Source organism: Camelus dromedarius, unplaced genomic scaffold, assembly GCF_036321535.1.
Source record: "Camelus dromedarius isolate mCamDro1 unplaced genomic scaffold, mCamDro1.pat HAP1_SCAFFOLD_200, whole genome shotgun sequence".
Classification (NCBI taxonomy): Eukaryota; Metazoa; Chordata; class Mammalia; order Artiodactyla; family Camelidae; genus Camelus; species Camelus dromedarius.
The window spans coordinates 947,128-960,613 of record NW_026989858.1 but is presented as its reverse complement, the minus strand read 5'-3'; the positions used below and the strand labels follow the sequence as shown (position 1 = coordinate 960,613).

Here is a 13,486-nt window from a genome sequence, read left to right as displayed (position 1 = left end):
GCAAGTTATGCCCTCGCACAACTAGACTCGGGAGGACGCACGACGCAAGCGCTAGGGGAGGGCCGCGCGGAGTTGCCATGGTTACAGGCGCCACGCTCTGCGCGGGCCGGCGTGCGCTTCTGGGGCGGGTAGCGGGCTCCGGAAGTGTGCAGCTGCCCGGGACCATGGCGGTGCTTGCTGCTGGGGATGGCGGCTTGCTCGGCCGGGCGACTAGTTCTGGCCTGGTCAGTCGGCGGCCGACATCCTGTCTGGGGCGGCGTCCCACAGACGGTAAACGTACGTCCGCGCCGTCGGTGGGGCCGGCGGACATGAACCGGGGTGGGATCGGGGTTGGGGCGGTGGCCGGGGAGGGCTGTGCTGCCGGGGAGCGTGTTGGGGCGGGGCGGGGCAGGGCTTGGGCACAGCCTCAAGCTTTCCTCCCCCTCAGGCCCTGGGGCTGGGGCCGCGAGTCTGGGTCGCCCTTGGTGGCCGCGGCCTCCCAGAACCCCCCGGGAAGGGCAGGCAGAGGACCCATCTTAGATGAAGCGGGGCCTTACCCGGGTTTTGAAGAGCCCCAGAATCAGATGTTGGAATGGGGTGGCTTATCAGTCTTGTTTATCTGCAGGGAAATTTCAGTTCCATCCAGATGTTGGTTCCTTCAGTCAACCTCAGGAATAAGACACAAGGGTCAGTGCCGATAAGCAGTTATCTAAGGCTTGACTCAAAATAAACTATGCGGGGTGTAGGGATGGTAGATGGGACCCTCCCTCTTGAAGTTAGCAGTCTTCTGGGATTAGAGGCCCCAGTTGAGGATTACATCCTCATCTGCAGTAATGGAGTTTGTGAGAAACACACAGAGAAGGGAGGGGTGTGGTGGCGGTAACTCATTACAGAATCCAGGACCCTTGCCTGGCTCTTGTGTAGAAGAGTCTCGCCTTGGATAGGGCAACAGTTATCAAAGTGTATCCAAGGCCCCTGAGGTGCAAGACCATTTTCATAGAAACGCCGGGATGTCACCTGCCTTTTGCACACTCTTGCTCTCCCGAGTTCCTGCGGGGTTTTCCAGGGAAAACCTGGCCTGCGATATCACAAAACAGGGAATGCAGAGGCAGATAGGAGAATTCAGCTCTCACCAGTCCAAAAGAGATTTGCAGAAATTAAAATCACTGCTATTCTTCTCACTAATGATTTTTCTTTTGAAAAATAGAATTATATTTTGTTTAAGAGTATTAATGGTAACATACAGTAGATTGTTAATATTTTTAAGTGAATTCATACACTTTTTCTAACTTCTTGTTTAACTTCTAACACAGGAAATATTGATAGATTAAACTCACATAAATAGCAGCCTTTTGGAGTTCTCAGTAATTGTTAAGAGTGTATAGGGTTCTGTAGAACAAGAAGTTTGAGAGCCCCTGGAGAACGGGTGCTCAGATGCTAGTCGGGTGCTTAGTGGTGTTAGACGGATGCCAAGATGTCTTCCGCAACTGCTCCCGGACTTGAAGTAATTGGCCACATGGAGATGGGTGGGCAGTGCCTCCACTTTACAAACCAGAAGCTGCTGAATGTGTCTGGAGTCTAGGCCATGGGCTGTGCAGGGATTCCCGTTGTATCTGTTCTATCTAAGCCTGGATTCCTGTGCAGAGGCCTGGCCCTGAAGACCCGCTCTCCTTTGCTCCCTGCCAGGTACCTTCTGTGTGACTTCAACCCTCCAGAGGGCTTCAACCTCCGTAGGAACGTCTGCATCCACATTGCCTTCCTCCTGAAGACCCTGCTGAAGATGGAAGAGCCGGTACTGGTGCAATTCCCTTGGGGCCACCTCTACCACTGGCAGAGCCCCGATCCCTGGTCCGACTCCTTTGACCTCCCAAGTCTCAACAGAAACATCCCTGACATTGAGTACGAGCAGTTCATTGCAGGTGAGGTGGTGGTCATTTAACTGGGGCCAGGTGGTCTTTGTTCTGGTTCCAATCTGAACATCGGGCCATCTTACTTTGGGCTTGTCGGTCTGCTTAGGGGCCCTGCTCATGTTTCCCACACTGCAGGTGAATTTGGTTTTTCCATAGTTTTTTCGGGAAGTCAATTTGAAGTGTATGAGCTCTATGTCCCCTCCCCTCTGAAAACCCTGGCCTCCTGGTGAGATGGAGCGGTGACAAGGAGGCCACTGCCACAGAGGCCCTTGTCCCAGAAAGAGTCGCTCGCTGTGCAGTCAGGGCTGTTCTTACCTGTAGGAAAACACGATGTGTGTGTAACATGGGCCACGTGCTGGAGAAGATATGTAACTGCCCATCCAGTATAATTTGGTCCTGCTCAAGCTACCCATTTTAAATTTTGTAAGAGGGAAGGGTTCAAGATTTTCTTTGAATAAAGGTATTTAGAGCTTATCAATTTTTTTTAAATTGAAATGTGATTGATTTACAATGTTTTGTTAGTTTCAGTTATACAGCTGTTTTGTTAGTTTCAGGTATGCAGCATAGTGATTCAGTTGTACATATACATAGTCTATTCTTTTTCAGGTTCTTTTCCATTATAGGTTGCAAGATACTGAATATTCTTCCCTGTGTTCTACAGTGAATCCTTGTCGTTTGTCTGTTTTACATATAGTAATTTGTATCTGTTAATCCCAAACACCTAAGTTTGTTTTATAAGTCTGTGAGTCTGTTTTTTGTTTTATAGATAAGTCCATTTGTATCATGTTTTTAAAAATTCCACATATAAATGATATCATATGATACTTGTCTTTGTCTAACTTATTTCACTTAGTGAGATAATCTCCATTTCCATCCATGTTGCTGTAAATGGCCTTATTTCCTTCTTTGTTATGACTGAGAAATATTCTGTTATATCTAAATACCACATCTTTATCCAGTCATCTGTCAGTGAATGTTTAGGTTGCTTCTATGTCTTGGCCATTGTAAACAGTGCTCCTGTGAAAATTGGGGTGCAGGTATCTTTTGGAATGAAGGTTCCCTCTGGATATATGCCCAGGAGTGGGATTGCTGGATTAGGTGATAAGTGTTTTTTTTTTTTTTTTTTTTGTCTTTTGAGGAATCTCCATACTGTTTTCCACAGTGGCTGCACCAAACTACATTCCCACCCACAATGTAGGAGGGTTTCCTTTTCTCCACAGCCTCTCCGGCATTTATGGTTTGTGGACTTTTGAATGATGGCCATTCTGACTGGTGTGAGATGATAACATTGTAGTTTTGAGTTGCATTTCTCTGATAATTGAACGATATTAAGCATTTTTTATATGCCTATTGGCCATCTGTGTGTCTTCATTGGAGAATTGCTTGTTTAGTTGTTCTGCCCATTTTTGGATTTGGTTGTTTATTTTTTTCTTATTAAGTTGTATGAACTATTTATATAGTCTAGAAATTAAGCCATGGTCAGTCTCATCTTTTGCAAATATTTTCTCCCATTCCATAGGTTGTATTTTAGTTTTACTTATGGTTTCTATTGCTGTGCAAAAGTTTATAAGTTTAATTAGGTCTCATTTATTTATTTTGGCTTTTATTTCTGTTGCTTGGGTTGCTTAGATTGCCCTACGAAAACATTGCTGAGATGTATGTCAAATAATGTTTTGCCTATGTTTTCTTGTGAGAAGTTTATAGTGTCGTGTCTAATATTTAAGTCTTTAAGCCATCTTGAGTTTGTTTCTTTTTGTTTTTTTTGCGACTCTATTGTATGCTTTTGATTTGTGCTTACCTTATTCTTCAAATATATCAGCCCATTACTATATCTATTTCCTTTAGACTGATAATCACGTAGGCTCCAACACATCCTAAGAATAACGAAGAAAAAAAAGAAAGAAAAAAATCTACATATTCTTGCTCCCCTCTCCCATTCCCAACTTTTTTTATTTTGATGTCCTTTTTCATTTTTACATCTTTATGTTTATTCTCTTGCAACTCGTTATTGCATTTCCAACTATGGTTTTCCTGTTTCTATAGCATCCTGCTTCCTTTCTGTTTAGAATGGAACCTTTTAATGTCTCTGTTAGGTTCAATATTGCTGAGTTATCTCACCTCCCCCTCCCCCCTTCCCCCCAGGCCTCTGAATCCTCAGTCCAGGGAAGCTAAACCATTGTAGCCTTCATCGGTTCTGGGAAAGCAATCTTCAGAGTGGGAAAAGACATTGAAAAATAATATTCTGTGAGTTGCATTCTACCCTTGCCCAGAGATGAGAAACATCTGAAGGTGGAGGAAAACAGTTGGAGGTGGGGAACACAAAGTCTTTTCTCTTTTTGCTACTGAAGAAATGATTGCTTTTGTAATTAGTGATGATGCCCTTTAAATTGGTGAGATCGAGATTCCACAGCTTCAGCGCCTGTGAATAACCAGCTGGGAGAAAGCCCTCTAGGGCCCCTGCAGTGGGAAAGGCAGCCCCTCTGAGCACCTGTTGTTCTGTATTCTTCCTGCCTCCACACGGGTTCCCTAGGCACCGTGCAGGACGATGCAGTTACCCAAGGTGGAGGACGGGGAGACCCCTGCTGTGTGGCGAGCCACAGAAGCCCACACTTGAAGGACAAAATGTAGAGTAGTGGGGCGGTCATAGGAACAGGGGATGGTTGAGACCCAGGATGGTGTCCTGGAGTCCAGCAGCCAAGGCTGGTGGGGCAGATGGGGCCCTGGGGCATGGGCAGTCCTTGAGGGATCTGAAGCAAAGATAGGAACCAAGAGACTGGATTCGTGTGGGGGTACGGCACCCCTTGGAGGCTGTGGGGCAGCTCAGTGGGCCCAGGGGGAGCGGGCACTTCCCCAAAGCTGGGTTGACAGGTCACAACCAACTCACTGGGGACCGAGAGGCACTGAGTCATTTTTAACTTTTTGTCCCTCTTCCTGGAAAAGAAACTGCTGCCTGTTAAATAGCCTGTGTCGTTAGTGAGAATTAAAGACATGAAGCAAGATTGCCTCAAAAGTCATCCATTGTGTAGTTGTTAATAAGGGTCAAATGAAAACTTGAATAGATGAAATGAAGCATTCATCAGAGGATTTGAAACTCCTTTAAAATAAAAATTCTTGCTGCCTTTGTTCTTCATTTCAGGGTTCACTTGGTGATAATAATCATAACCAAAGCAACAGCAAACCCTTACAGTACTCTGTCCTGCTGTTCCAGGAACGCTGTCTTCATGACAACCCAATGAGTTGGCACCACTATGAGTTCCACTTTAAAGGTAAGGACATTCATTAATCACACGGCTAATAAATGGCAGAGCTGGGACTTGAACCCGAGCTCTCTGGCCCCAGAGCCCCCTCTCAGCCCCTTCACTGCAGCTCATCACTTGGCATGCCCGACACAGGCCAGCATTTACGAGCAGCGTGACCTTGGCCAAGGCTGCTTCACTGCTTGGTCTCTGATTCCTCATCTGTAGAATGGGGGTGTGGGCAGTGAACTCTGTGAGCTCAGTGGTCACTTCCTCCAGCTCTGCAATTCTACTGCTTTGAGTTAGTATAGTAAGTATCCGAGCCCCTACATGGCCCACACATGGGCTGGCGCTTTGCTAGGCCCTGGGTTACGGAGCAAAGTAAGATCCGCCTGCTCCTCCGAGGAGCCTGTGTCCCTCCACGGCAAACAGCTGCGAGGCCCAGGCTCCCTGGCTGGCGGTCGGGGGCTGGGCAGGAAAGTCTGATAAGAGAAGATGGAGGCAGAGCCCCTCCGGGAACAGTGGTGGCCACACAGCTCTCAGGAGCGAGAGCCTCTGTCCAGGCTGCTGAGAGGGGGATCCTCATGAGGCCAGTAGTCCCCCCAACCTAAGCCCTCAGGACAAAGATCCAGCCATCCCTGCAGTGTCACCATAGAGCCAGTCCATCCTCATCACTGTGCCTCTGTGCTCCTTTGTCCTCGGGCCTCTCTTCCCCCTACACCCAGAAGACTCTTCTCCCTCTCTTCTCTGAGTGCCCCCTCACTTCACCCGTGGTCCCTGCTTCCTGGGCCACCATCACTGGAGTTGACGCTTTGCACCTTCACAAACCCCGTTTGATCAGGAGCCTGGGTTGGCCTCCTTGTGCTCACTTTCCACCTTCAGATGATTGCTCCTCCCCTCGTGGGAGCACATGGAAAACCCAGATCCTTTCCTAGCAGTGCCTGCCACCCTGGCCTCCCTGCTCATCTGCCTCAGTCAGGAGCACCTGGACCACCAGCTCTGTATTGCCTCGCCTCCTACCATCAAGACGTCAAAGTTCATTCTCCTTCCACCACCCAGTATGGTCATTGTAGGGTCTTCTTCTCCGTCAGCCTGAGCCAGCCACCCCCCATTCACCCTACCCCCGGGCTCATACCCGGGCGTGTCTCCACCCCAGGTCCAGCCTCTCTCCTTTAAGTGCCCACCTCTAGCCGTCCAGCTTCTTCTCCACCAGCCTCCCTGGCCCTCCTTCACCCTCACTGGGGCATCATGCGCTGACTCCTCTGCTTTCCTGCCTGTCCACGTTCCTCTTACTTCCACTTCCCCACCTTCCAGCTCTGCATCCACAGTCAGCACTCTCTTTATGACAGACAAAACCCCCTTGAGCCTTGACCTTTTCAGTTCCTCACCAGGCCGACTTCCATCTCGGTTCACCCAGCTCTACTTGTTCTGAGCCTGCAGGCAGCAGGCTCTCCCAGCACAGATTTCCAAGACTACAAATCAATGCCCACCATGTTGCCGCTGCCAGGCAATCCTCCAGGATTTCTATAGTGAGCACATTTCCCCACTTATCACTCAGTTATGTCAACATTCTCTGCTCTCTGCACACCTCTAACCTTCCCTCTTTCTCTTCCCTGACTCCCAGCAGATGGTCATGCCTCCTGCTTCAGAGAGAATGACATGTCACTGGAAAGGAACTCGCTCACCTACAGCAAATCTGCTCACCTCACCTTTTATCTGTCCCTTTCCCACCTGGACTCTAGCTGTAGTTGTTCTTAATTCAGTGAGTTTAGTTGACATATATACACACAGTTAAAAGCATAGCACACTATCGGCTACCTTCTAGGGGTTACTTTTTCAATTTAACATGGAGTGTGTGATTCATCCACTTCATTGCATGTACCTGCAGTTCATTTGTTTTAACTGATCTTAAATGTTGTGTGTGTGAAAGTAACACAAGGCAAGGGTAAGCCAGGATTCAGGATGCTGGTTACTTCCTGTGAGAAGAGGCCAAGAGCAGGATAGGTAAAGAGGACACAGTATGTCACTGTCAATATTCCTGTTATGATGCTGGGTGATAGGTTCATAACTGTGTCTTATAATATTAATTTTAATACATAAATACTTCTGACAGGCAAATAAGATGAGAATGTGTCATGAACCAAGACATACAATGGGTAATATTACATCATTATTGATATGTAATCTTGTTATATTATATATTAATCATTATCTTACATTATTTGTTATGGGTTATATATTATATAGATGCATGAATAATATATTATGTATATAAACACCTACATATGTATTATATACTATCTGCTAATAAATAAACAGAAGATAATATGCTAGTATATCTTCTATTATGTATTATTTAATAAATAATAACATACTCTATCCTGTTATATGACATGGAACATAATCTTTAATAAAATAAGAAATCTGTCAATATATATTGGTAATTAATAAAATTAAAAAAAAACAGCGCGCAGCTTTTAACGCCGACACCGCTCCAGCTGTCACTGTGATTTCTCTTCCCTTTCATGGCCGAGGTCCTCACAGTGCTATCCGTTCCCCCTTTCATCTCCTTATCCTGAACCTTCCTCCTCCTCCCATCCCATGCTGCCTTCTGCCCCGTGGCCCCTCTAGTCTCCAGCGGCTTCTGGGGCACTGATCTGCGGGCACGGTCTCAGGCCCCAGCTCACCTGCCTGTCCGCCGCCTCTGCCACCGCTGGTGGGGGCGGGGCGGGGGTCAGAGTGCACCCCTTGTCCTGGAAGAGAACACAGCCCAGACTGTGACCAGCAGCAGGTGTGGCCGGGAACTGCAGGACTTGGGGGAGAGCCAGACTGTCTGCATCCAGACCTGGGGCACTTGGAGTGTGAAGAAGCCCCGTCCTCACTGCCCCTGAAGTGAGGAAAACACCCTCAGGTGAGTTAAAGTGCTTATGACCTAGGTCTGTTGGCTGGAAAGGACAAACGGGCCCCTAAGGGGAGGGTAGTTGACGTTCCAGGCCCCACCAAAGCCCTAAGGGCTGGCGGGGAACCAGGCTGGACGCTCCACTGGACCCAGTGCCCCCTCGGGGGTGGGGCCTTCGGGAACAAGCAGAAAGCCCTCTGTCTCTGGGGGGGGAACGGGGCAGTGTGGGAGCATCCCTGCAGCGAGTCAAGTGAAGTCAGGGCCTGTGGGATCCATTTGTATGGCCACATCGAGCCTCAGCAGAAGCCACAGCAGGAGTGGATTCCTGTCTCTCCAGCTGTCATCCTCGTGTCTGAGTGCCAGGCTTCAGACCCGATCCCCTGGGGCGCTAGGACAGTTATAGACAGAGGCGGCTCAGGGAGGCCTCAGGAGGGCGGTACTGGCCTTGCTGCCAACACCATTACATGAAGATCAAACAATCCATCGATGGGAAGAAAATAAGAACCATGGTCACCTCTGGACCCCAAGCTTAGACGTGGTGCATGGGGGACATTTATCGACAATTCAGCGAGGTTCTGGCCAGAGCTAGAGGCCAGGGCAGCAAGCCGGGAGTGACCCTGAGGAGCATCATTGTGCAGAGGCTGGACTGGGTGTCTGCAGGCTCCTCCCAGGAGAAGCCTCAGAGTTTGGGAGGTGGCTAACATGGTTCCTTCATGTCACCAGCAAGTGGTGCCACCTGTGGAAAATCAGCTGTGATCCTGAGATGGGTCAGCCCTGGGTGATGTGATAAAGGCTCCTACAAGAGGGGGCGCCAGATGGACAGTGAACCAACCAACAGGCTGATGAGATTCCCACCTGTGTTTATCGTGCTTTCGTAGCCAAGAATGAGGAGAGAGTTGAATGGCTCACCATGAATATTTTAACAACTTTAGAGAGTTCCATGTCTCACTGCATTTAAGTGTCACCTGGAAGAATTCAAGCAGTGTCTAGACCCAGGGGAGGCAAACGGCCTCTCGGTTCCTCTTCAACCTGGCAAACCCAGCAGCCCTCTATGGCCAGACCTTGGCAAGTGCCTTCCCTTGTTATAACAAAACCCTTCCCCCGCACGCCTGTGGTAAGCTTTTGTTTTTTTTAATTAATGGGAATGAAGGTACCTTACAGCCTCCACAGACTTTTCCTTAGGGCTTCTCTCCTTAGACCCGGGCCCCCCGCTGCCCTGGGTCCTGCACTGCAGAAGGTTCCCCTGGCCCTGACACTTCCTCTGGCCACGCCCTCCATCGGGTGGAGTCAGCAAGGCCAAGGGGGCATGGTCATTGGCTCCATCCCATGCTCTAGAAACCCAGGACGCCGAATGCCCTGTCTCAGCAGCCCCTGACCCATTTCTAGTGCCTGCACCGGCTCTCCCCGGAGTTCAGATTCCCAGGACTCACAGAGAGGCCAAAGGGCAGCTGTTTGCATGGAGGTTATAGGCAGAGCCCGGACGTGAAATCTGAGTGTCCCCCTGTGCACATCCAAGGCCACTTATGGCAAGGGATGGACCCAGCATTGGGAAGAAAAGGGTCAGGCTAGTGATCAGAGTCTGGGAATCAGCTCTCCCCACACGCTCACTTTCTTTGCAGGACTCCCCTGAGTCTGGTTGTTCTAATTTTGAACCTGGCCTTCCCCCTTATAATGAATATATATTTGTAAAGGCAGGACTTTAGAACCTACTGCACTTAAAATGTTTAGATATATAGAATGTGAGCTCCCAGGTATGCTCTGGCCCTGCACTTCCAAGGGTCCAGGGCATTTATGTTGGCTCTACTGAGACTGTAAGTGGCAAAGACCATCTCCAGAGAGGAGGGGCTCCTGCTTCACGGTCCGAAGTCAGGATCTTCTGAGCGGATAAAACAATGGACACTGAGACCCTCAATTGTAAATTGATTTAGAATAACGCCAAAGGTGTGTATGACGTGTGTGTGCGCACGCACGCACCTGGGGAATTGTGTGGTACATGACTGTGAGTGTGTGTGTGGCTGTGCGCGCACGCGCCTGGGGATGTGTGTGGTTGTGTGTATGCTATGTGTGTGTGTGGTACATGAGTCCATGTACGTGTGTGTGTAGGGAATGTATGTGGGCCAGAGTCAGTGCGTCTGCACGTGTGTTTGTGTGTATGTACATGCATTAGTTTTAACAGTAGAAGCTGTCCTTTAGAATTATGAAGTAGTAAAATTTGTATGATGTCTTTTGCTGTATAATTCAAAATTAAAAAAATCTTCAGTCACTAGAAATTTATTCCCCCCCGATTCTGACTTTATTTTTCCATATTGATATGTCTTCATTTTACTACAGTCGAGCGCTGCGTTAGAGATGTTAACTGACTCAACCAAGGACATGGAGCTCGCGCACCCAGGGCCAGGACGCAGTCCAAGCCACGCTGCTCCAGAGGCCTGGAGCCCTACTCAAGATCACGCGTTGCCTCTTGGCGGGGGAACAGATTCTGATGGGCTGTGGCCAGCGTGCAGGCTGCCCAAACTGGGGACACGGGAAGCCGGGCAGAGAGTACCAGACAGCAGAGAAGAGTGAAACCCTGCTCAGAAATTAGATAGGTTCCTAGGTCTTGGATGAGTAAGGAGGCTCACTGCTCATCCTTGATCCCTTTGCTGGTGGCCAAAAGGGACCAAGGTCCACGAGAGCACTTCTGGGAGCTGCCTGCCAAAACCTGCAAAAGGACTGCTCAGGACTGGCTCTGCAGTAGGAGCAGAGGAAGGAAATGTCACCTCTTGGTGGACATTATTGGTGATGGCAGTAGGAGGCCTAGCAGCCTCGGTATAGTGGTGGCAGGACAGGGTCCTAGTGGATGATCGTTTTCACCTCTCTTAAAAATCATTGCTTCATATATTGTATCCATTTTGTGGTTTATTTTAGGGTGGTAAATATGGTCTCTGTTACTCCATATTAGCTGGATTGATTAATTTTTTTATTGTTAATTTTCTCTTCAATGATTTGGAAGCTATATTGCCTTTTAATGAAAATTCTCTCTAAATTTTTATAAATCATCTCTAAGTTCATAACTTTATATGTAATTGGACCAGTATTCCTATAACACTATCAAAACTGAAATAACCTATTAGATCCTGTTCCTCAATAATGATAAATTTAGCATATTTTACCTCTCTGCTGTTCCAGATTGTGTGTGTGTGCGTGTGTGTGTGTGTGTGTGTGTGTGTGTGTGTGTATGTGTCCTCCAGTTACTATGTTTAGACAGTTGCTTCCAGTTTGTTATATTAACAATGAAATATAGCTATAAACTTCCTGGATTTCATTGCTCACTACCACTATTTAATACCATGTCTTTCCCACTTTTGAGTTATTTACTTATCGGGATTTTCAAATCAACTGGACACATGATTGGCTAAGTTTTTTCGAGAAGTGGACTTGGAACACTTTCATGTCTATATGAAGCTTTATGTTCTCCTCCTCAACAACTCTCAGGGTGTTGTTGATGGCTCAAGCCTTGTTTTAAAATATGGCATTGTTTTTCATCACCAAAAAAACAAAAAAGTTTTCTTGATTTAAATTGCTGTCTTTTTATGACTGGCTAGTCTTTTCTGGTGGATAGAGATTTACTTAACCTTCCCCCTTCTTTTCGCCATAACTCGGATTCATTGAGATGCACGTTTTTACCATTTCTCAGATGGGCTTCCGCTTTGACTTCCACTTTAAACCATCACCCCACTCTTTTTCTCCATGCTTATTGCTGAAAAAGTGAGCTCTATCGGATTAAAGGTGGTTCCCGTCAGACATGTGTGGCTCCCTGTCCAAAGGTCCAAATGAAGAGAAAAGGAAAGATTCCTGTTTCTGGTGGTTACATTTTGTCAGCTTAGAGATCTAGTTATCCGTGTGGCTGCGGTGGAATCTGCAATATCTTGGCTCAGAGTTTCCTTTTTCTGGCTTACTAGGGGAGCCGCAATAGCTGGGGTCACGGCGCTGTGGCCGTTGTCAGGATCCCGGGACTGAGGCAGCCCCTCTCCCACCTTGTTATTTTGATCTTGCAAACTGGGTCCCAGCTATGCGAACCCTGCACCTGGCAGCCAGGATCGCCCCCCACGTGACGTGTCCCCAGTTCCTCGGCGTCCCTCACTGCTATCAGCTAGCTCCAGTAAGGGTGCGAGCTGGCTTCCACTGCGGTCTTTCCTCCTTCCTCTCCAGGCAGGCCGTCCTTTCCCACTAGTTGTCCCTATACTTTCTCTCCTGTGCTACATAAGCTGAAGGAATTCCTCAGGGTTTCCAGCAGGTACATGGCGCTCTTCTATGTTTCGACCCCTTCAGTGCTTGTAGTGGAAATTTAGGAGGTGGAAAGGAAGAGCTTGGGGGTTCTCCGTATCTAGGGGCTCCCTATCCAGCAGATTCAACTAACTGTGGTTTGAAAATATTTGTGAAAAACCAGTTTCAAAAAGCAACACTTGAATTTGCCATACATTGACAACTACTTACATAGCATTCATGTTGTATTAGATACAGTGAGTAATCCAGAGATGATTTGAAGATATAGATAAAGTACATGGGAGGGTGCACATAATTTCCATGCAAGTCCTATGCCATTTTATACAAGAGGCGTCAGCATCCATGGATGTTGACTTCAGGGGGGAGTCCTGGAACCAGTGCCCCATGGTTACCAAGGGATGACTAGAAGTCCAGGCTCCTTATCCCAGCCTGTCAGGTCCCCATGTGGTCTGAAACCTACCTGTACCACACTTCCCTTGTCACTCTCCTCCAGCCCTGGCAGACTGTCCTTCGATTTTTGAACAGGCCACGTTCACTGTGCTTCATATCTGGCCCCTAGAATTACACGTTACTTTCTGAGCATGGCTCTGCTTTCACAAAAAGGGCTGCATTGTCACTAGAGAAGACACTGGAATTTCCTTTAAAAACTGAAAATAGACTTAACTCATGATCCAGCCTTCCCACTCCCGGGCATATGTCAGGAGAAAACTCTAATTCAAAAAGTCACATGCACCTCAATGCTCACAGCAGCACTATTTATAATAGCCAGGACATGGCAAAAACGCAAATGTCCGTCGACAGCTGACTAGATAAAGATGTAGTAGTATATTTATACAAAGGAATACTACTCAACCATTAAGAAGAACAAAATAATGTCATTTGCAGCAACATAGATGGATGTAGAGACAGTCATTCTAAGTGAAGTAAGCCAGAAAAAGAGAAGAATGCCATATAATATCACTTATACAAGTAGACATTCCCACTTGATTAGCCCATAAAAGTCTCAAGCTCTGTGTGTTTGAATTTACCCTCGCTCAGAACTAGGTTTACTTCTTCAAACAATGGCATGTCCTCTTGTCAATTATAAGTATATTTCTGGAAGTGAAATGAAATGTCCTTGCTGGAAAAGATTTGAGAGTTAATCAGTGGACAGAGAGCAGTTGAAGCCACGGGAATAAATGCCACCCACTGATAGT

The 13,486-nt window shown here is 47.6% G+C and overlaps 1 protein-coding gene across 3 annotated transcripts; it reads left to right on the top strand.

Annotated features, from left to right (window-relative positions):
* Positions 1-69: 69 nt before the first annotated feature.
* LOC135320999 (GDP-fucose protein O-fucosyltransferase 2-like) lies at positions 70-7,558 on the top strand. 3 transcript variants are annotated; one of them, XM_064484263.1, is made up of 6 exons: positions 70-276; positions 605-666; positions 1,666-1,898; positions 4,032-4,198; positions 5,026-5,155; positions 6,064-7,558. In XM_064484263.1, exons 1-4 carry the CDS (start codon positions 187-189, stop codon positions 4,037-4,039), a joined length of 393 nt encoding a protein of 130 aa, XP_064340333.1. In that variant the 5' UTR covers positions 70-186; the 3' UTR covers positions 4,040-4,198; positions 5,026-5,155; positions 6,064-7,558. The 3 variants fall into 3 exon arrangements, 1 of the variants encoding a protein (XP_064340333.1); XR_010380350.1 differs by lacking the exon at positions 605-666 and having other exon boundaries at positions 75-270; XR_010380349.1 differs by lacking the exon at positions 605-666 and having other exon boundaries at positions 78-276.
* The last annotated feature ends 5,928 nt before the right edge of the window (positions 7,559-13,486 follow it).

What these genes read in the sequence shown, in the direction of transcription:
- LOC135320999 (XM_064484263.1), top strand. Translation starts at nt 187, where the DNA reads ATGGCGGCTTGCTCGGCCGGGCGACTAGTTCTGGCCTGGTCAGTCGGC. An exon ending in GCGTCCCACAGACGGTAAAC is followed by an intron (nt 277 to 604) that starts GTACGTCCGCGC and finishes GTTTATCTGCAG; the next exon opens with GGAAATTTCAGTTCCATCCA. An exon ending in CTCAGGAATAAGACACAAGG is followed by an intron (nt 667 to 1,665) that starts GTCAGTGCCGAT and finishes GCTCCCTGCCAG; the next exon opens with GTACCTTCTGTGTGACTTCA.